The sequence below is a fragment of the Mycteria americana genome, chromosome 18 (assembly GCF_035582795.1).
Source record: "Mycteria americana isolate JAX WOST 10 ecotype Jacksonville Zoo and Gardens chromosome 18, USCA_MyAme_1.0, whole genome shotgun sequence".
NCBI lineage: Eukaryota > Metazoa > Chordata > Aves > Ciconiiformes > Ciconiidae > Mycteria > Mycteria americana.
Window position 1 is genome coordinate 9195475 of NC_134382.1, and position 23978 is coordinate 9219452.

General features: G+C 37.0%; 1 protein-coding gene across 2 annotated transcripts in view; it reads left to right on the forward strand.

Annotated features, from left to right (window-relative positions):
* Window positions 1–23978, forward strand: part of PRKCZ (protein kinase C zeta) — a 70846-nt gene that overhangs the window by 13976 nt on the left and 32892 nt on the right. The window contains exons 2-3 of one of the 2 annotated variants that reach the window (XM_075520221.1): window positions 20978–21063; window positions 22592–22723. Coding sequence is in view for 1 of the 2 variants with exons in the window: in XM_075520222.1 (XP_075376337.1) it covers window positions 20978–21063 (86 nt within the window). In the remaining variant the exon portion in view is untranslated. The remainder of the gene's footprint in view (window positions 1–20977; window positions 21064–22591; window positions 22724–23978) is intronic. The other variant, XM_075520222.1, reaches the window with a different exon arrangement.

The following is a 23978-nucleotide window of genomic DNA, read 5'->3' on the forward strand; positions in this document are numbered from 1 at the left end:
CTGGTGCAACTTGAGGCCATTTCCTCTCATCCTATTACTTGTGACCTGGGTGAAGAGACCAAGACCCACCTCGCTACCATCTCCTTTCAGGCAGTTGTAGAGAGCGATGAGGTCTCCCCTCAGCCTCCTTTTCTCCAGGCTGAACACCCCCAGGTCCCTCAGCCGCTCCCCATCAGCCTTGTGCTCCAGACCCTTCCCCAGCTTCATTGCCCTTCTCTGGACACTCTCCAGCCCCTCAATGTCTCTCTTGTTGTGAGGGGCCCAAAACTGAACACAGTATTTGATGTGCGGCCTCACTAGTGCCAAGTACAGGGGCACAATCACTGCCCTAGTCCTGCTGGCCACGCTATTGCTGATACAAGCCAGGATGCCATTGGCTTTCTTGGCCACCTGGGCACACTGCTGGCTCATATTCAGGCGGCTGTCAACCAACACCCCCAGGTACTTTTCCACCAGGCAGCTTTCCAGCCACTCTTCCCCAAGCCTGTAGTATTGCATGGGGTTGCTGTGGCCCAAGTGCAGGACCTTGCACTTGGCCTTGTTAAACCTCATACAATTGGTCCCAGCCCATCGATCCAGCCTGCCCAGGTCCTTCTGCAGAGCCTTCCTACCCTTAATCAGATCAACACTCCCACACAACTTGGTGTCATCTGCAAACTGACTGAGGGTGCACTCGATCCCTTCGTCTGGATCATTGATAAAGATATTGAACAGAACTGGCCCCAACACAGAGCCCTGGGGGACACCACTTGTGACCGGCTGCCAACTGGAGTAAACTCCATTCACCACCACTCTTTGGGCCTGGCCAGCCAGTTCTTTACCCAGCGAAGAGCACACCCGTCCAAGCCTTGAGCAGCCAGTTTCTCCAGGAGAATGCTGTGGGAAATTGTGTCAAAGGCTTTACTGAAGTCTAGATAGACAACATCCACAACCTTAATGTCATCAGTATGTTAGTTCATATCTTTGCAAATGTTAAGGAAAGGAATGTGAATAATTGGGTGACAGAGTTACCAGATGATGCTTGGCTAGTCACAGTAGTATGAGTAAAAGCGAACTGAAGAGTTGAAGGACCTTTGCTCTTCTCTTTGGAAGACACAAGAGCAGATAAAATTAATTGCTGATAAAAGCAAATCATGCATACTAGGAGAAGACTACTTAGTTGATCAGGATCTGCACTGACAGACTGGCTAAAAATGTGTAGTCCAATGGTCAATAGTTGTGAATAATATTGTTAACTGGAGAAATAATACTAGTATACTAATAATTCCTCTATTGAGAACTTTCACTGAAGTTTAGAAGATGGAGTGAGATGGAATAAAAACCAAAATATTACAGTTTAAATATGATTTTTACACTTAAACTACAGTAGATGAAAGGTTAAATGTAAAAAAGCAGACAAGTTTTCATGTTGTGACTAAGTTATTAAAGTTGTTTTATAGAAAGAAAGAGTAAATGTGCAATGCTATCTGCTGTCCTTGTTCAGCCAATTAGAGAAAATAAAGACTGTTTTCTATGCTCATTGGAAGTGTTAAAGAAAAAATTTTCCTTGAGACACTTCATTTTTTTTTCTCAGAAGGAAAAAGAAGATATCAGCATGGTCTACCCAGTTTACCAAGCAGTTTACCATTGCCAAACAAGCATTTGTGTAGCTGTTTCCAATATATAGTATTTTCCATACATCTGAGTTTTTCATGCCTTGTTTAATGTTCTTGTTTGTGTACTTTCTTGTGTCTATCAAAATAGTAGCTCAGTGGGTTTCTTATTAATTTTGCTGAAGCTTCAACAAAGAAATGGGCAACCAGTCCATCTTGTTGTATCTCATAATGTACAGTACTTCTACTGAATGTGCAAGCAAATAAGACTGAATTTCAATACTTTTTTTGTCCATGGGTTAAAATTCAAGTGAAGACTGCGTAGTTATATTTTGCTGTATGTTGAGAATGTGTAGGCTTTACTATGCTGTCACTTTCCAGTTTAGCTTAATAGGTTGAAAATATCTGTGGGAAAATATTTTCAGGCTCAATTTTCATGATCATTCTGGAAAGAGTGGTCTTAGTTCTGTAGGTTTAAATATGTTCTTGATGTGAATTGTGTATAAGGAACACTGCTTTATTCTGGGACCTGAGTTATAGAAGGTGTTATGTCCTAAATGGAATCTCTTCCCTGGAAAGGTGTAAGGTTTGCATTGGCAGGCAAAAATTGAACCTCTATCTACAGAAAATATTGTTAGCAACAGTAAAAGTTTTGTTTTTCCCTGTATCTTATTACTTTTCCCAAATCATTATTTTGGTAACGATGCTTTAGGAGGCTTGGGTAGTTCAGTGTCTTGTGTGCCTTTGACTTTTGTGAGAATTACAGTAGAAGTGATGGATTTGGGGATTAGCTAGCCTTAGACTGCTTGTTATGTTCTACCAGGGCAGATCTTGCCCTAAGTGTTAATACTCCATCGGAAGTCCTCAGACTGTGTTCTGGCAAACAGCTGTCTTTCAATGAAGACAGAATGGTTGATTTTATTTTAATTTCTAACTTTGGGATGCCTCCCCCCCTTAATTTTGCAACTAAGAATGGAATAACCAAGTCTGGCATCACTACAGTATTCAGGGCTATTTCACAATATGCTGAAATCTATTTTTGTTTTCTTTTTCTATCTTGCTTCTAACTTGTGGGATGAAAATTGTAGGGAGTGAACTCATATGGGCATCTGTGCCACTCTGCTTTTCCTGATGCAAGAACTGAAAGAACTAGCTGACTCTAGCTCTGCTTCCATTCCCAAAGCTGTTTAAAGAGGGAAGGAGGAAATACTTGCATTGTACCAACCTGGACTGGTGCCAGTCTCAGATAGAATTATTTGCCCTTATTTGTGAAAACACAAAGCAAACTAATGTGAAATACTGTCAAGAAAAGTGAGCTACACTGGAGGAGAGAAGGCTGTTGCTTAAAGGGGTATCTGTGCAAATAATGTGGCATAATAAAGTTCGCTGCAATTTAATGATCTCATTAAAAGTGTAGATATTTTAGTACAAAAGTTTTTTTGTGTTAATTTGTTAGATGTTTTAGTTATCGCAAGGCATGAGATGAACTACAGAAGCACATAGATTAGTGTGGCTCAGATGACCTGGTTATTCTGTCTGTAGGGTATTTCTCCTTACATGGTTTTACAGGTCATGTTGAATCACACTTTGATTGTTTAAAAAGCCTGTTTAGTAGGATGTGCTTGGTAAGTGATTTGTGGTCAAGTTTATCGTAGTTTAATGAATTAAATCAGTGCATATTGCCTCTTTGCATCCATGGGTCCTACATGGAAATCTGGTATTGTGGTCTAGTTGTATCTATTTTCAAATTTTCTACAACAGACCTATTAAATTGTATTGGTGCTTATTTAGCATAAACTAATGCATTCAGCATTATTGCTTGTTAGCTAAAGGCATACAACAAACATCTGCATTGCGCTTAGACTGTATGGAAATGTTATTGATAGTGGTGATATAGTTTATTTAAAGGACTGTTTATTTTGACAGGACTAAAATATTGTCCTTTGGTCAGAAAACATTCAGTATGTTTCAAATTCTTGTTTTGGTTTATGTGGCTTTATCACTGTAGTTACATTCATAGGAAATCCTTTTAAAAAAATGAGAATATTACTTATGCACTTTTCTAGAGCATCATGCTTACGCTATAAAGGAGCTTATGAGTTTGCCTCAAGTTATTTCCAGAGATAAATAAACAGTTAACTAGTTGCTCTGTCCAAAATGGGCCTCTACTTAAATTAGCAGTCTCTCAGTGTGGACTTTGGTTTGTTACAGAACTGCAGACAGTTTGAAAAGGAATTTTTAAACAAAACTATTGAATTGCTAAATAATTTCATTTGCAATATATTGCTCAGACTTGTTCATATTAGGTCATGGAGTGACTATTTCTAATAGGATGTGATCTTCTGAACCGCAAATATTTTGCGGTGAATTTCTGTAGAATTGTAGGTTTTTCTTTCCAGTTCCTTCGAAACAATAATGCTTCGGAAGAAGAGTGCAGAAATACATACTGAATGTTTTGCATTTATGTTGATATCTAATAACATAATTGCTAGCTGTCCTGGACCTTTGTGAAATTGATATGGTTTGGAGATTGTACCAGCCAGCAAAGCTTGAAATAAATGCATGTAATCCATTAACGGAATAAACCCATGTGACTAATATTTCAATTCTGTTTGCATTCCTTAAGAAAAGTTCTTTTTGTGCTTGAAGAACCTACCTTCTTATATTGATGTGATGCTGTCTGCAAGATGAAATTTGCACAGTCTCCAGCATCTGAACTTGTATTGTCTCTGTATTCCTTTTGTGCCTGAATTTTTGCACTTTTTTTTTTGTGCCAGACCCAGCTCCCGCTATAAATGTATGGCTGCTGTTGTAGAAACAGTACCTTTTACCTTCAGCAAGGCAGTTAACCCATCCCCACAGACTGGAATGGCAGCGCTGCGATGTGGATGAGGTGGCAGGATTTCTAAAACTTCTTGCATCTCTTCCCAGAGGCTGAATGTGACCTCTCATAGGCGTTTCTAGCATCTGCTGGCCTGGGGCCTTGGATACTTTATCACAATGTTTCCTGATAAAGATGGCAGACTTTTAGGCCAGTCTTTTGTATTTAAAAATATGTTTACTTTTTTAGGAGATTAGCTATTCTTTTGGAATTTATCTTAAGGTTGTTTCTGAAATGTTTAGGTGTGTATTTCTCTCCTGTGCTCATAGGTGATAGCCTTCCTGATACCCTGATACAAAGCATGGTACCTGATTGGCAGTTTAATAACTTAGTTATTGTAGTCTCAGCTTATTTACACTGACAGATCTTGATCTGATTTGTCACTCTTGGTGCTGCAGTGCATTGTATAACAAAGCATGTTCAGCTGAACAATTTCTATCGATTTGTAGGACTCCCCTAATGGAATTGCCGGTTTTATCAGCGAAATACTTGTTTTTGTGACATCAGCTCCTTGACATCCATGCCATGTTTTAGTTTGTGCCTCAGCTGCTAGCTACAGCCTCTCAAGGGAGCCAGTACCACCCGTGCCTGGATACATGAGGCAGAGATGTGAAAGGGAGAGACGGGGGTAACCAGTCTTCCATTAAATATTTGCTCTTAATGTTCGAGCTGATCCTGCCTATTGTCCTTGGTATCTAATGGTATTCAAACAGCGGCATCAGTGGAATAAAGGGAAAATGTTTCATTTCGTCCCTACTACATTGTAAAGCATAAAGAATTACATGCTGAAGAAGCTAAAGAATAAAACCCAGTGAGTAATGCATGCTTTTTCTATAGATTTTATGTATCATCATTGTGATTGCTGTTATGAATTGAGGCCATTGATGCGGTATGTGTGTACGTGTGGTGCAGTAGATAATAGAACTCAGCATTTTGGTTATGATACAGTTCCTTTGCCTACCACCCTCCTTTGCAGCCATAGATTGTTACAAATGCAGAGATTCCTGCTGCCTCTTGTGCGTAGGGATGTGGCTGAGAGACCTCTCAGAAATGCTGATAAAATTGCATTGAAAGGACTCCTGGGGAATGTATTTTAGGAGGAAAAGAACAGAAGAGTGAGTGATGCTGCTGCTAATATTGGAGATTAATGAAAGAAATGTATCCAAAAAACCCTGACGGTATGTGTTCAGGGCCTGTTTATTGTAAGATTGCTGATGTAAAGATAAACAATTTAGAAGCATCATTTTTTAAGGCCTTTTTGTTGAATTGTGTTTAGTGGATTGTCTTAGATGGGTGTGTTTTAATTGTGAAATACTTGTTTTGAATTAAGGTTTATTTAGTTTCTAATATTGTCAGAATAAACTGTGCCTAGTACACTTATGCATTTTTGCATCTGAACGAATAGATATGTGTATTTAATGTTAAAATTCATCTTGGATTTGGGTAGCTAGTGCTAACAAATTTTAGTGTTGTTTTGCTGTTGGCTTCATTAAATAGAAGAATGCAGACTAGGAAACCTTTAAATACTTTCATGAAATAGAATTAATACATTTTTAATGTATAAGTACTTATGGCATTAGGATGACAGTAGACTAATGTTTTTATTATCTAGTATTTCTGGCTGATTTTGCTGCCTTTTTTTTGGTAACGATTACACTGTGTTGTAGATGTCTCTTATGCTCTTTGTTTATCTGCTCAGTATTTTAGCATTAGGTGTCTGGACTTCATTTTTCCCCAAGCCATCTTTCTCAAATTTCATCATAGGCTTGAGTAAAGGTATCTTACTAACCTAATTATTGTTGTCAGGTATTTTATTTTGGGTATAGATATTTGATTTTGCTTTATGTTCTGCCTGATACTACAAAATATCTCTAAGAGGCTTCTTGCTACAGTATTGTGGCCTGTAAATATTTTTCTAGCTCATAAGGCAGGTTTTTCCCTTCATTTGTTACTGTATTGGCAGCAGTGATTAGGTTATTCAGAGCACGTGAACCAATCTCATCCCCCAATGAAGAAAGGAACTATTGCAACCATAGAGACTATTCTGAGGACGTAGATTGGATTGCACTGGATAATTAGGCAATTTTGAAACTGCTAGTAATCCTCTCCTGGTTTTTAGTAATTGAACTGATGGAGGGGAAAATTGTACTATTTTTAATGTAAGATATATTGTTGCTTAGGAATTGAAAATAGCTGTGTCATAGTTTCTCAAGAATACCTGAAATCTCTTCCTCTCAACTGTGTACCACGTTTTTTTCATACGTGGCATATTTGAAAAATATACATACAGATTATGAGACAGGGTAAATTACTGAAAACAGAATTGTAGTTAAAGGTCTGTTTGGCTTATAATAATTTAATGTCTTTAATTGTAAAATAATTTCAACATTTTTCTTAGCTATGTAACTTCCAATGAAGAATAAAGAGCTAGGCCTCCCTTTTGATAATTGAGGTGTGAAATTATAAGGTACGCATCTGATTGTGGGGTTTGGTATCTTCCCTTTCTGTAAGATACTGGATGTCTTAGCAGATGTTTGTATACAGATTTGTGAACTATAAGTACAATGGAATAAGGAATGCTTGGGCTAGTTTTTAAGGTGTCATAACAAATAGCCTGTGTTCTTTTTTTATTTATTCCAGCCCCCCTCTCTTAGCTGTTGCTCAGAATGTAGTATAATCATGCAGGAAAGATGTCACCTGGTTTTAGCAAACTTCTCTCGAACGTAATGTCTAGCTCCATTCCCCCCTGTTCTCTCTCATACTTCCAATCCATATACTTCTCAAGTTGGTAAATCCACTTTTGATATACAGGCATTTGGGGTACCTAAATTGGCAAGAAGGTGATGAAGCTTTTTGTGTTATTTGTTGGAATTAGTGGACATCTGTAAGGCCTGTCTGTTTCAGTAGCTTGAAAGAGCTATTTAAGGTGTAACCTCTTAAATGATCTGGCCAAGGTTAATTATATATTATACTTGGGATTTGGTGTAATAATCTTTAAAATTAGTTGCTCTGTGCAAGTTACGGTTTTTAATGTTTAACTGAGCCACAGAAATAGCAACAGAGGCCTGCAGGGCAGATAAATGGGCTCTTCAACATCTATCTCCTGGGTTTTTGATTTGCTCTGAGAAAGATTTTTGTGAGAGATTTCAGGTGCTGCTAATTTGAAATGGAGAGCACTTCAGAAGTGAAACCTTGTAAGACTAAGTAGTGATAGCAGTTGGCTAGCCACTGAAGACTTGTTGTCAGTACAAATCTGGATGGTAAATAAATCTCCGGAAGCAAAAAGCAGCTAACTTCAGGCATGCTGAAAGGGTGGTTTTCAGAAGAATCATCACTGTCAGTGCAAGAGTTGTTGAACAGACTGTGCAGTTCTGCCCTTAAACCACAGGGGGAAGGTAGTGACTTGGGTTGTAGAAAAATGAAGAACTGAGACTTTCAATACTTGACTAGAAAGCACCTAACTTTTTTATTCTGAAGTACTAATTCTTCTGCATCTGTAAGTGCTTGTCCTTGAATTATTAGCTAGGGAAATAATTAAAAGGAAACCAGAAGCTGTTTGAAGGCAAAACTTCAAGATTTTAGCATGGTCCTCTTTACTTTTACAGTAACATGCTCATTCTAATAATAATAATAATGCTGTTACATGCTTCTTCCAATGACTTAGTTTATCATCTACTGCCTTCTTCAGTAAAGCAGGTACAGATGCCCTATGACTGGCACAGGACTCCTTGCTCTTCAGATTGTCAACTCTGATACAAACTATTCTTAACCATAGGGATTGCAAAGAAAGGAAAACCTCAGGCAGGCAGTGATAAAATTGATATTGTAGAGCCTGAAACAATAGATCTGGGATTGGAACTGATCTGTTAATTCCAAGGTGCAATCATTAAGATAGCTTGTAGTGCTGTTGTTAAAAACAATGTTAGTTTAAACTTGTTAGAAGGAATAGCTATCATAAAATGATTTTACACAGCATATCTCACATTATACGCAGATAATGGAGAACACAGTAGAAATCACAAAGGTTTTAGCTGGGAAGCAGTGTGTAAACTTCGCAGATCTGGTATAATTATCTTCCTTTCCTCTGTGGGGTGAGTTGAAAGCCCCCTTCCAAAAGCTGAAAGATAAATACCATCGTTAATTTGAAAGATTGAAACATGCTTTCTTTAATGTGTTAAACACTATAGCTTTCCCTTAACAGACCAGATGAAAGGGCAGGTTCATAAGACTGTATCGTGTGCAGTTTTTTCCCCATAAGGATGAGAAGCTCTAGGATGGAAGGTTGCTTTCTTGGGAAACAATAATTCTCTGCATCATAAAAGAATTACCTAAGCTGGAAGACTTACTCAGTTTGCTATTAGCATTAGTGTATAATCATTTCATCCAGAATATAACAGGTATGATTAACTCCTGAAACTATTCAGATTTTTTTATTTAGCTACTGTCACTAAATAAGTTTAGTGATACTTTATATTGCTGCAAGCTCTACTTCTAACGTTATAATTGTGAAAATTATAAATGCTATATCCATGTAGTATATGAGGAAGCTTAGAAGGAGTAAAAGTACAAATGGCAGAATCTCTTGGAGATTAGTTTTATTGAAGGATAAAAACTGAGCGCAATCCGTAGCACTCAAATTGTGACATAATAAGAATGGACATTGTGTGCACTTAACTTCAGCTTGCTTTCCTCCTAAGGTGAAGCAGAATAAGGTGTACTGTGAGGTACAGATGTATCAAAACTGTCGGTCTGAAAAGCGATAGATCTGGAGAGTTAGTCCTGCTGCAAGGTAATAGTGTCCTCTGTCATACTAAGGTACTGCGTACTTTTCTGGGTTTAATATTAGCAGATAACTGATTAAATTGGAAAGAATTCAGAGAGATAAGCTCAGGAGTCTGATTTCTTAGGAAAGGTAAATTACACCTCTATGAAGTAATAGCTAAACTGAGTTTCTGTCATTCTACTAATACTGGAATAATGTAAACATTGGGAAGGGTAAGGAAACTGTTTTAGAGTGGATCATAAGCTGAAGTAATGGAACCATGCCGTGAAGGAAAACAGCTTGACTCAGAAAATGTGTCCTAACACTGAGACTGTAGGAACCAAATAATGGTTTCAAGGGCATCGTGAAGGCCACCTTAAAAGCTTTATGAATTTGAAATAAATGTTAAATCCATTTTGAATAGCTGGTGAGTTTTATGAACAGTTTTGCATTTTTAGTGATGGTATAATCAAATAGGTGTTGATGCCTATCACGTGAGGGCAAATCTAGTAATTTGATATGCACTGGAAGAAAAACCTTAAGAAATAACATCAACTTAATACAAATGGTAACAATCTAAAAAATAGGAACTCCATGTTTTCCATGAGAAGTAGGCATGAACAGCCTGTGGTAAATGTATCGCTTAAGTTGGGAGTGTTTAGCTAATTTTAACTTCAATTTCATCCTAAGCACAGGTTCTGGAAACTTTTGGTAGTTCTCTGATCGTCAGCTTCATGTTCAATAGCAGGTCGAAATGCAAATAGTGATGGTACAGGTAACTCTGAAGTAAGGGGAAAATCAGGTAAACAAGACAGGCCACAGCCACAGCCTGTCTTGTTCAACCTATGGAAAGGTTTCAATGCAAGGAGAACAAGACTAAGACTTCAACTTAGAAAAAGACAACTGATGAAATATGATACAGTTAATTTTAAAAATCATGTATGGCACAGAATAAGTGAAATGTGTTAACAGTTTCCTATGGGACAAGATGTGGGGCTCTTAAAATGAAACCTTCTAAAATATTTTCTAGGGGATTTGTCAGTAGTTAGCTTTTTTGTTTTTCTTCCTGCTCTTTCGATAGACATGTTAACTTGCAGTTTAAGATTAAAAAAAAAATGAGACTAGGTGAAAATTTGATCTAAGTTTTAACTGATCACACTTCAACAAACTGGATTCATTTCCTTCTGATGGCTGTCTAGCTCTGTCACAAAGAACTGGAATTCTCACCTCTTTCAACTACCAATAGATATGAATCACGTGTGCTCAAAGGATTAACTTTCTAGAAAATGTGCGGTGTCAAGTCTAGATTAAGATTCCCCAGTGAGTCTTAAATCATGTAGGCTACCGATAACATAAAGTAGAACCAAATTCCTGCAGGAAGCTTCATTGGGTTGCTCCTCACTTCTTTCTTTGCCACCTTTAGTAATTCCAGATTGTATAGAAGATGGAGGCTTTCTGTTACCGGGCTTTTATTTATAGCAGAAAGTAGTGCTTCATGTATGTACTAGGACATAGGAGTTGATTTAAAAAAAAAAGTGGCCTGCAAAGTGGATGCAGATGTAGACTAGAAAAGACAAATGTCTTCTGCCTCAGTAATCTGGGCTTTGTTGTGTTAAGTGCTTGCTAAATACAAATTATAGAGGTTTAGTTGAAGCTGTAAAACTTGTAAACGTGAAAAATGAGCAATGTGTGGATAAAAATAGACCTAAATAAAGGTGCTAGTTTATTAGTTCAGGTAAATAGAATACTGTTCAGGGGTCTCTTGCACAAATAGAGTTTAATACTAAAGAAATGCTTCATCTCCTGCTGAAGTTATTTTGCTACAGAATGCTTAAATATTCAGAACTTCATTTTGATCTACTTCAGTACTAAGTTAGGCAAATTAAAGAATTAAGTCATTTAAATAAGTACTAGTTCAGTACTCTTTCAGCTTGATTAAAAAACATTTTAATGCAATCTTAATTCATGTTAATAGAACATGAAATTCAGTTTTCATTGTAGTAAATCTTTTAATTAAAGTGACTCTTATTTTGGGAGAATATGATGCAGTCATCAAAAGCAGCCTTTTGGACTTCTATTAACAATGCAATGCAAGCTTGGTTTTGTGGTGCACGTAACTACTGTGGTTTTGTAAACAGAGGAGCCAACTACACATCATGAAAGTGTGTAAAGTTTAAAATTGCATAGCAGGCCAAGTTAGAGAAGGGAAAATTTGAACTCTTCTTTCCTAAACAAAAATGTTAATCACCTTCAGAAGTATGGATTCACCACCAATTGTCTTCTGTCCCTTTTCATAACATGCTCTCTCAAATTAGAGCAATGAATACACCATCACTTTATCCTGTGTTTGGGACAGCCTTGCAAAATGTACACAAGTCAGCAAGAGACGCTGAGAAGGACGTACAACAGATTGTGATCGCTGATGTGCACAGAGATCCTCATCATCAGGACATCTTCACTTCTGGAGTAGCATCCAGTAACTGAATTTAGGGAGGGTTTCTTGAGTAATACTTTACGTCATTTGCTATGTTATTTTCAAGTATGTCTGATAAATTTCACATAAAATCATAAAATTCTGATCTTGGATTGCAAAATTAGGTTCTCCATAGAAAAGCCACGACCCTTGCATAGAACAATGTGTTTGAGTTCTGGGTTCTTCAACAAGCAATAGGAAAAAGCCTTGTGAAGTACTGAAGTGTCTTTTGGACACTGAAAACATAAATACCTTCAGCCACTTTAATTTTTTTTTTAAACAATACTATTTTTCGTATATATCTGCCCTCTTAAATTTTTGGGGGTTTTGGTTAAGGATTTTTAAATAATGCTAGTGAAATAATGCTGTTCTGTCATTTTGTCCTGTAATGCTGTCATATTTTGGCAATTAGTTCCAAAGAAAATGAAAATTTAAGTTCATTAGTGTATGCTTGAAAGATTACAAAAACTTCGGTAGACCCTCTATACAGGTCAATGTATCTTTGTATATTTAAAACAAATCAACACTTTTCAGCAAACAACTGTCTTGATGCATGAATACCAAATTTATTTCCAATTAATTGACAAATATTTTTGGTTTGACTAGATAATATATGAGTATACTCTGGGGCTGTTAGTCACTGAGTTGTATTCTTAACAGTTCTTAGTGATTAGTTAATAAATGGTTAGTCTCACAAGTAAAAAGAGAATAAAAATTCTATGATTGACTTCACAGTTGGTGTTCTAGAATTCAGTATGGAAATAAGCGGATCACCCAAACGTGCTACGGTTTTTCCACCAGGTGACTGGGAGAATCCTACTCTTATCCTAGCTTAATACCAGATTTATCCATTTTGGTAACATTGCAAGTGTATTCAACTGTTCAACTCTTACAGGCACAGCAGTCTTTAATGAAAAGAAACAAGTTGTTGAATGGGATGTAGATATGGTAAATTGTGCAGTCTTTCTTTGCTGAAGGTGATGTTCAGTTTTGCATGAGGTTCAAGTTAAAACTGTCTGTTTCTGTGCATTGCCAACTTGTATGCAAGCCAGACAGATGGCCACTTTAGCCATGGGACTTAATGCGCTCAGTGGCCTAACCAAAACAATTACAGTTCTTATACTTAATGTTAAGGCAATCTGGATCAATTAAAAATGTGGTTTTTGCTATATCTTGTTATGAGATTTTTAAGTCTTTCTTTTATTTTTTTGTTTGCCAGGAACATGCCAAGTTCTCGTGCATTTGTTTGCTGTGATGGTTGAAGGGTTACACTTCCATTACAACTTTCAAGAAATAATTCTGTAAACTGTTTGCTACTAAATGTTTAGATATATCTTTTAAAGTATCAGTTTATTATTTTCTTTTGCTCAAGAGCTGTCATGGTTTAACCCCAGCTGGCAACTAAGCCCCATGCAGCCGCTCGCTCACTCCCCCCCAGTGGGATGGGGGAGAGAATCAGAAGTGTGAAAGTGAGAAAACTCGTGGGTTGAGATAAAGACAGTTTAATAGGTAAAGCAAAAGCCACGCACACAAGCAAAGCAAGGAATTTGTTCACTCCTTCCCATGGGCAGGCAGGTGTTCCGCCATCTCCAGGAAAGCAGGGCTCCATCACACATAGTGGTTACTTTGGAAGATGAATGCCATCACTCCGATCGTCCCCCCCCTTCCTTCTTCCCCTCAGCTTTATATGCTGAGCGTGACATCCTATGGTATGGAATAGCCCTTTGGGCAGTTGGGGTCAGCTGTCCTGGCTGTGCCCCCTCCCAGCTCCTTGTGCCCCCCCAGCCCACTTGCTGGTGGTGTGAGGAGCAGAAAAGACCTTGACTGTGTGTAAGCACTGCTCAGCAGTAATGAAAACATCCCTGGGTTATCAACACTGTTTCCAGCACAAATCCAAAACACAGCCCCATACTAGCTACTATGGGGAAAATGAGCTCTGTCCTGGTCAAAACCAGCACAAGGTATTAAGTCAAATCCTTGGATGTCTCTTGTTTGTTTGATAGCTAAAGTAACTATCTTGCTTGTTATTCTGGTAGGATGCGTTGCTGTCTTCCACCCTGGTTGTCTCTGAGGTGCATCTCTGAGGCCTCATCCACAATATCTTTCCAATTAATCAATCCCTCTGATCACAAGTAAAGGGAACTTTTAAGAACAACTTATGTATTTCTTGTATTTCTGTGAATATAAGGTGGTATTTTTTGTTTGAAAGTGAAAGCTTGTATTTTTAAGAATAGTTTTTAGATCCCTTTTGTTTCTTAATTTTCTCGTGTATTTTGAATGCAATTGATATTTTTAATGAGAAGGTGATCCAGATTCTCTAATTGCCATCAATAATGAGCTTTTTAACTTGGAGACCAAGAAAGAGCATAAGGCATCAACTGGTGCGATTGATCTAAAGGGGCATACAGTCCCAGTGCAGCAGAGACTTTTTCAAAATGAGGTGTTAGCTCTGTTTGTATTGGATGGCATTTTCTCTGTAAATGTGACTTACCACCTTGCAATGGCATGGAGCCATTTTAACAGAAGGATATGAATATAAGCAACCAAGAGATCATGCCTGAGAAAACTGTGTGTATGGAGGACAGGTTTTCCACCTAGCAGTCCTGAAGTGGGAGTCAGTTGACCCCTTTAAGTCAGTGGGGAATAGGATATTCCAACAGTATGCTAGCTGTGTTGCAATAAATGCTGAGTAAATATTGCTGTTCTATGAGATACAGTTTTATTTCCTTGTTTCTTTGCTGATGCTACATGCAGTACACTTCCTTTGTCATTATTGCTATCTTAATTGTGCTTGATTTTTTTTTTTTGTTTTCAGAGAGGTTCAGCTGACTTTGTAGTTAATTTTAGTGTCTCTTGAAAAAGAAAAGGATGGGGATATGGTTCCCCAACTGCTAATCAGTTTTAAATTAAAAATAAAATGCTATCTTCTGACCGTTTTAATAACTGCAAGAGGTGAAAGCACTTGATACCTGTATATTGTTAAGGATATACTCTCTTTTCCTTTCCTAACTTCTGAAAAGGAATGGCAGTTGTACATAGCAGCTTATTCATAATAATAAGAAGGGCCAATTAACATCCCATACAATGTATGTCTGTTACATGCTTCAGAAAACAGTTTTATTGTTTCAGTTTAACTATTTGGGGCATATTAAGTAACAGATATGTGAAACAACATACTAGAATTTACTTCCCCAAATTTGTTCTATTTTTATATGTAATTATTTTTATGTTAGCCTCTGAATTAGATAAAAAGATATCTGAAATACCAATATCAATTTCCTACTTGTAATTCATGAGTTGGTTTTGAAAGAATGCTCACTTGTCTGCTCAGCAAAACATTAAAAGAACAAAACAAAAACTGGGCATTCTCATACTGTCCAGCTGGCAGGCAATGTAATTGGCCTGTAAACAAGTTGCATTAATCTGAGAAGTGATTTGCAGCAATAGCAAATTATATCTGTGCTTAGTATAGTAAAAGACTTCATTATAGTTTGATCACATAAAAGCAGACTTTGGAATTGCATTTATAAATCCAAATGCAGAGAAAATAATTTTTTGTGGCCATCTTGCTGCCATTCATTGGTGTAAACTACACTCTTCAGACAACTGATGAATTCTCTTACATATTCTGGAAAATACAAGCACTTCTAAATTTTTGGATGGAAAAATAATATTTTGGGCTTGGCGGAGGTTGGGCCTGCCTTTTAAATTGTTTCTCTTCTCCAGTGCTGGGAAACTATGTTGTCATTTGAAAAATAACTGTGCTGCCTTCTGTTTCTCCCTACTTTACCAAGTTACATTTTCAAAGGCAAGGTTCACATCCTTTCTGCTAGGTTCTGAGGAGGTCATTACTGAATTGGGGGAATATCTTCTGTAGGTGAGTTAATTTGGAATGAACACTGAAAAATAGACAAATTGCTCATCCATTTATATACACAAATTTTTTTGTGCATTTAATTTTTTCCTTAAGTTTTTTCTGCAATATTTTTTAAAAGATGAAAAAATTCAACCCTAGGGAATGACTTTGAAAAAACAATATTAAATATATTTACAAGGTTCATTGTGCATTACTGTTAGTGATGTAGTTGCACAGCTTGACAACAGAGGGAAGAATTGTACAACAGCAAGTCAGTTGTTTCATGCTGCTTTTTACATAGACACAGCTGCTTAATTTTGTTTCAGGCATTCAGTTTGAGTATTTTTATTTCTCTTGTAATCTTAACTTGAAAAAGTCTCTTGTTCTCCAGTTTTCCAATCTTGGAAGTAGATAAAGTTCAGTACATTCACTGTAATTAGAATATATATTTGTGTTCCCCAATAAAAATTTGTTATTCCTGTTAGCAGCTTAAAATATCTTTTGAGTTTTCCTCTGAACTTGTTCACATACAAAATGAATATTAAAAAAAAAAGAATATTTTTTTTTTGTTAGGCAAAGGCTTTTCTTTAATATCCATCAGAGGGGAAAGATTACTTTGTTTAATTAGAGGTATTATATCTCCTTCAGCCTCCAAGCAGCTAACTCAAAGTCCTTAAATGATGTGGACTGTAAAGTAAATGACAAAGTAGCCCTTTTCATTAAACACAGTAGCCAAATACTCATGCTTTTGTGGTGGCATTCCTTTTTCTAGGTGGCTGGGATCAATCATGACTGTAAAAACTTGTTTTAGTTCTTGGTTATCAAGAATCATGGAATCTTGTACTTGTTTTATTCTAAAGAGTTCTAGAAACACGTACCAAAACATTTTGTTCCAGGTTCAAAAGTATCCTTTTCCCATATGAAGTGTAGGGGTGAAATGCATACTAAGATTAGAGCTTTGTTCACAGATCACACAGAACACTGACAATAACGTGTTTGTTTCTTATTTCAAGATATATACTTACTGCCATTTTAAGAATCTGTTTATTGTTCAGGATGGGTTCTTTGATCTAGTACAGCTCTAGTTAGGATTTTTGAAGCTGATAATGCTTCAAAATAATGATACTAAAAACCTAAACTCCTTCTTATAATCTGCCATTCTCCTTACATGAACTTTTAGGGAGGATGTCCTCTTTCGTGAGTGCATTACTAGACACATAGAATACATGTTTTGGTCCAGTTCTATAGATTATTCTAAGGAGGTTGCCCAGGATCATGTCCAGATGGCTTTTGAATACCTCTACAACCTCTCTGAGCAACCTGGTGGAATGCTCAGTCACCCTCACTGTGAAGAAATGTTTCCTGATGTTCAGATGGAACCTCCTGTGTTTCAGTTTGTGCCTGTTGCCTCTGGTCCTGTCACTGGGCACTGCTGAAAACAGGCTGACTCAGTCTTAATTAAACCTTCCGTTCAGGTATTTGTGTGCATTGATGAGATGTCTCTGAGCCTTCTCTTCTCCAGACTAAGCAGTCCCTGCTCTCTCAGCCTTTCCTTGTATGAGATGCTCCGGTCCCTTCATCGTCTTCATGGCCCTTTGCTGGACTCTCTCCAATAGTACTATGCCTCCCTTGTACTGGGGAGTCCGGAACTGGACACACTACTCCAGATGTGGCCTCAGCAGTGCTGAGTGGAGGGGAAGGATCACCTCCCTTGGCCTGCTGGCAATGTTCTTCTTAACACAGCCCAGGACACCGTTAGCTGCCTTTGCCCAGGGGTGCATTGCTGGCTCATGTTCAACTTGGTGCCCACCAGGTCTTTTCCTTCAAAGCTGCTTTTCAGCTGGTCGGCCCCTAGCATATCCTGGTATTTGGTGTTACTCCTCCCTGGGTGCAGGACTTTGCACTTCCCTTTGAACTTTGTGAGGTTCCTGCCTTCTCAGTTCCCCAGGGGTTGAGGTCTCTCTGGCAACACAACCACGTGGTGTATCAGCCACAGTTTTGTACTGTCAGTGAACTTGCTGAGGGTGTGCTCTGCCCCATCCAGGTCATTAATGAGGGTGTTGAACAGGATTGGAGCCAGTATTGTCCCCTGGGGTACACTGATAGTCATTGGACTCCGGCTAGACTTTGTGCCACTGACTGAATGTAGATTACAAAAATGAATACTATTATTGATAATACTAAGAACCTATTATTCTGTCATAAGTTTAATCTTACTGTGTCATAATAATAATAGAACTTGTGATATAAAGGTGTGTCTTACAATGAGCTGTTTTCTCGTTTTTTACCTTGGCCCCATTTAGAGATGGGGAATAGGAACTGGTTTGCCTTAGACCCTACACTGAATCAGTGGCAGTCATAGCGGTAAATTGTAGGGTTTCCTACTTCTTAAACCTACGCTGTGTTAAGTTCAGTTTTTGTTAGACTGTTGCCTCACAAGTATATGGTATAAAACCCTGACTTTGATTTAATATTTATCATTAATTAGGGAAGTGACTTGTTCCTTTATTTACAGACTTCATCAGCACAAGCTGCTCGTTAACTTATCATTCATGTAATATTCCTCATGTCAGTGATAAGCTTATGTTCTGAACACAGATGTATTAGGTTGCCTCCATATGGTGCTTTGTCTAATGGAACAATTAGGTATTTTGGAAAAAATCCTTGTGAAGTTTTTTTGTTTCCTTCTTGGTGGAAAGTCATCCTACAAATGGTGGAATAGTTTTTCATTGATGTTTGTGTTTGAGCATATTTTTAGGCAAAAACTTTGCGATAGTTTTGCTAGGTTCTCGTTTAAACTTTCTTTGCACTTAGGAAAAGCAGGGGCTTTTTTTTGTTTGCTTTAAAGTTTGTATTTGGCAGATTTTGAAGAGCTATTTGAGTCAAACATATCAAATGATACATCTCTATTCTAGTAACTGTATCTTTGCCACTTCTATGGCATGCAGTCTTTCAGCTTCTTTGAGAAGTTGGGTTTTTTCTGAATTGTTAAAAATTCATTTAATAGTGCAATGTCTGTTTCAAATGCTTGCAAAGTAAATATTTGCACATGCGAAGAGAGTAACATATGAACATTTGTGGATTTGGCGCTGTAGATTTGTGGAGTCACAGAAACTTCAACACTTTTATGTGCCTTGCTTTTGAAGGACAGAAATAGTCTATCTAAAATCAGACCCAGTATTACAATGAGTGTTCACACATTGTATGTCAGTAGCCTGTGATTTTGGCTTGCTCAATATTAAGTTAAAATAATTTTTTGACCAAGAAACTATTTACTACTTCCATTATCTTTTGACAGTGAAAATGTTTGGGTTTTTTATTAAAAAACAAAACAAAACAAAAAAACAAAACAAAACATTTTGATAAAGTGTGGATATTTTAAAACTTAACTCTTTAAAACCTGAAAGACAAAAACAAAGACAAAAATGTAAGATGGTTTTGCATGAACTTCTGAGGATTATAAATTTACAGTTTAATGCCTTGTCAGAATGTAGCAATATTTATCAATCAAATCTATCAAAGCTTCTATATTAAGTGTTCTTCGCTGCATTGTCTGGGGCATTTAAGTTAATATTACATATTTTTCTACATACAACATTGGTTGTTATAGATTGTTTCACTTGTATTAGGCTGATTAAAGGACAGCTTTAACAGCTAACATAATACTGGACTCTCAGTTTAAAAAACGAACAAACAAAAATCCCCAACACAATCCCCCTCTCCTGTTCAACTCCCTGATTGAGATTCTTGCAGAGAAGTTGCAACTTTTCTAAAAGAGAAAAATAAAGCAATATGATAGACCCTGTTAAGGTGACAGGGAAGAAGCAAGGATCACTTTATATTGACTAAATGCAGTCGCTTATTATGAAACTGAGTTGTTTCGGTTGGCAGAACCAGTGTACCTAGGTACCAAATATAGCATATATGTAGCCATCCACAAGATATCATAAAAGTGTATATTTTACTGTTGTCTTCTCAGATGGAGTTATCTATACTTCCTATGCTGTTTAGTTCTCCATTTCCTATGAAACTGCTGTATTTACTAATTTTTCTGTAGATGAAATACATTTTGTATGAGCTGCCAACTGTGTTAAGTTGCATTTTAACTAGTATAAATAATTGGTTTTTAAAAAGGCATACAGTTAAAAATTTGTATTGGAAAAATCTTACTCATCATGTTACAGAAGATAGCTTCAAAATAATGATATTGAAATAAGATTTATTCTAGTCTTTCACATTTCTTTTTCAAGTAAAAGGATATTATAACACCAATAAAAACACTGTAAAATACTTTTCCTGGAAATGTTTAAGGGGATGTCAGACGTGTCTCACTGTCTAAAATATGCTTGTTAACTTTAAATATTACAGTAAACTTCGAGAACTCCTGAATTTGAATCTCTTAATAGGTGTAATTAGAACTAATTATTCAGCAATGAAAATCTTGCCTAATCTGACTTCTTTTAGTCTCTTGATAGCAGGAGTATGTTGTCAGTTTTAACACCACTGCTGAATTTTTTGCTTAACTCGCCCCTCTCTTCTCTTCCCCCTGTGCTCCCCACTCCCCCCAGTACCCACTTGCACTGCCTGCTGTGGAAAGCTCCTGATGCTGGTTATGTGGCAGGGCTTGGCCGCGTCACCATTACAGCTGTGTGCAGCTCTAAATAGGACTGGTGTTGCACAACACGTTTTTCCACACTTAGTATTAAATAGCAAATTCTCTAATTAGCCGGTCACACAAAAATTGCACATATGTACGTGAAGTGACAACAAAAGTGATTTGGAGTAGATGCTAGGTACTGTCACTCTGGCCTCTTGGAAAGTCTGGCTTCAACAGATTAAATGTTTTTTTGTTGTTATGTTTAGAATAAATTAGAAATAATTGCAGACCTGCACTTGAACTGTTTCCCTAACAGAAGAAATATTTTGGTAATGTTTAATGGCAGGATAAAAATGAGGTCAAATAATGTAGCTCTTGAGACTTGTAACACCTTTAATATTGCATATCTAAAGCCTTATTAGCACCAAACATCCTTTACATGTTTACATGTGAAGGTGACATGGTGAGATCGGCATCATAATTCTACTAGAGGAAGCTGTTTCTTTAACAGTTATCTGTCCCTCTCACCTGAGCTTGAACAGCAAGCAGCCAAGGAACTCTAACAAGATTATGATCATGTGAGGAAAAAGAGACAGGGATAGAGAAAAGGGAGAGGCAGTGGTGAAAGCACATCCTGCAGAAGCTGTCATTTACGGCTGCCTTTAAAAAAAAAAAAAAAAATCAGCAGGGATTTTAGCTGTGCGTTGACATTTAGAGAAGCAAGATTGTTTTAAGTCACAACTTGCTTAACATAGTGTGTCTGGCATTGCTGTGCTACCATGCTGCTGCTTTACACCTTTTTAATTTCTTTCTTAGAATCGATCTACCGACGTGGAGCCAGAAGATGGAGGAAGCTGTACCGAGTGAATGGGCATTTGTTTCAAGCCAAACGGTTTAACAGAGTGAGTACTGTTGCATAAAATGTTGGGGTTTGGTAATGTTCTGTGGTAATTGTTTTCTCAGTCTGTGCTTTTTCTATATTTGAGTGTTGAAAAGAAAGGAAAAGCAAGATGCTTATTCATGTGACTTTTCAGTCTATGCAGTGTTATTCAGGTCATAACAATCAGAAAAACTTGAAAGTCTTTGAATCTGGGATGGAGTTAATACACGATTGGTGGAAATTATTTGTTTTTAAAGTCTCTAAAGAACTGATGTTGTGACTATTTAAACTGATGCATTCTTAGAGCAGCTTTTCTTCTCTCCACTCTCTATGTGATTTTGATTGCTTGTTAGCATAATCTTTTACCTTCAGTACTCTTTGTCATTCTTAAAGATTAGAGCTCTTGATGTTAGCTGTAACTGTTTTGAATCTCAGGTATTACATAATCTAATTAAGAAAAAAAAGATCGGTTTATTGAGCTAAAATACAACTGCGTTAAGAATCTGACTTAATCCACATAAGCAAGTGAATGTAGCTTTAAGGCTGACACACCTCCTTCCTATCCCATTATGCCTAAGTATTGCAGCAGATATGCAAATGTAGTATACGCTTTGGGGAATTCCATACAAAACTGAGTATAGTGAAGTGAGTTAACTTTTTGATTCAGCGGTAACTTTTTTTAACCTTTTTTTCCTAATGCTCCCCACCCCAAAACTGCATTGAAAGAAGGAAAAGCCCCTTAAAACTCAGTATCTTATCACTAGATATGTGAAAAATGTCATATATCTCAATTATAACATGTATTTGTATAAAGTAGTGTACCAGCTGAATTTTTAAAATTTATAGTATGAAACATGCTTTTTTGTGCTTATTTGCTACATAGTTAAAACATATTTCTTTAAACATTGTGAATGCATACCTGCCACATTAATAATCCATAATGTGATAGATAACGATGTTTTAATTGAAATTAGGCAAATAGTGAATATACACACAAATATTTGAAACCTTAGTAGAGTGCCCATTTGTCAACAATCCTAAACAAGACTACTTTGTTATAACTGTCTGTATGCAAATGATATCATATAAAGCCAGAACACAAACCATATCCAACTGAAGTCAGTAATAAAGTTGGCATGAACTGTAAAATGTGACATTAAAATATATAAATTCATAATTAATTATGGTCATATATGTATTACTGAATTAAATAACAAATTTTAATGTTGACTCAATTTTTAAGACCTGATTATTCAGTTATTAATTAATTCCTTTTTCAAATAACCTTTTAAAACTTTTTCAGATAATTCAGGTAAATGAACACATGCAAGAATCTAAACTTTAATCTTGTTGAACATAACGTAAAGGTTAACTCTTTGTTATTGCTGTGTTTGTATGCGTTTTGGAGAGGTATGAGAGGGATACCTGTATTACTGAAGGAATTTGGGAGCTGCCCCTAAGTCTGTCTCTTTTTTTTGTTTGTTTTTTCCCCTTGCTTCCCTGCATCTGACTGAAGTAAATGAGATTATTTTCTTGTATGTCATTTCCAGGGCCTAAGACATTTTATTTAGTCTTATATTACTGCTGCCAAATCTATACAAGAATACTGAAGGAAGTCTGATGGACCAGGAGTTTTGAAAGAAGTGGCTATAGATGTCCAAGGCTTCCTCTCTTATTAGGCAGTATGTTGTTTGGTTTTTTTTTCCCCTGGGCAATGCAGTTTGGGTTTCTCCTGATCAAGGAGGACGGGCTGTACAGATGAATGGGGTGTAGTTAAGTTTTGTTTTCTACAACTATCAAAATATGGGAAGGGCAATACAGAAAATATTTTTTTTTAAATGATCCGTTCTTTGATTTGTTATTTCTCTTTTTTGATTTTTTTAAATTTTTTTCTAATTCTACTAGTAAGGATTTATAGTAGCTTAACGCTTTTGGGCAGGACACCGTGTGTGATTCATTAGTCTGAGGATCTGAATAACCGCACTCTAACTTGCCGTTTGCTGGGAGGAACAGACTTTCACTGTTTTGTGGCTTCGGGACAGTTGCAGAGTTCTGTCTAAGCCTGAAATGGGGGATGAGTGCAGGACTTCATGTGCAGCTTGCAGAATGATAGGCAATGTCTTAGCCTCTTACAGTAATTACTGGAGAAAATTTGCAGATAGGGAATAATGAGTGAGTCTTCTGTTGGCAACCTGTGCACTATGCAGAGGGATAACTGAGACTAGGTGACTTCTTGGCATGCAAGAATCTCAGATTGCTATTTGGCACTTTGGGTAAAGTGGATAAAATGACCACAGCGCACATATGCTGGAAAAATTATTTAAAGACCTGCCCTGTTAAAGTCAGCAGTAGAATGTCTGGCTTCTTGATTTGTCCTCATTTTGATTTAATTTATTCAGATGCCATTTTGTTGCATGTATAAAAACGGCCATATATTTTCGATCCTATATAGTGCAACATACAGAGGTTTTACATCAGACTTGGTAGATGAGTTTTAATTATGCAAAGTTTCTACTGATGTTCTACCACTGTTAAAGTATATAGTTGCAAATATAGAACATTCTTCATACTTTAACTTGTCTTTTGTAACATTTTGTGCCAGTGTTCTCCAAAGCAGTCAGTTTGGGTGCTTTTTATGTGTAATTGTGTAGTACAAATTCCTGTCAGTTTTCTTTGGGTAACCTCTGCCAGAACCTGAAATTCAAAATATACTTATTACCGAAGAATGATTTGCTAATGTTAGGCTGTCATGTGCTTCATATGCTTGAGATTTGTTTTCTTAACATTCATTAAAAGAGGACTGCATTTGGCTGAAATCTAAGTATAAAGTGTAACCTTCAGTTATTAGGTAAACCCTGGATATTCTAAAAGAACTATTATTGAACATTTATTAGGAAGTGACTAGGATGGGTTCTTGTAGGGTGGATTCTTGCTGCT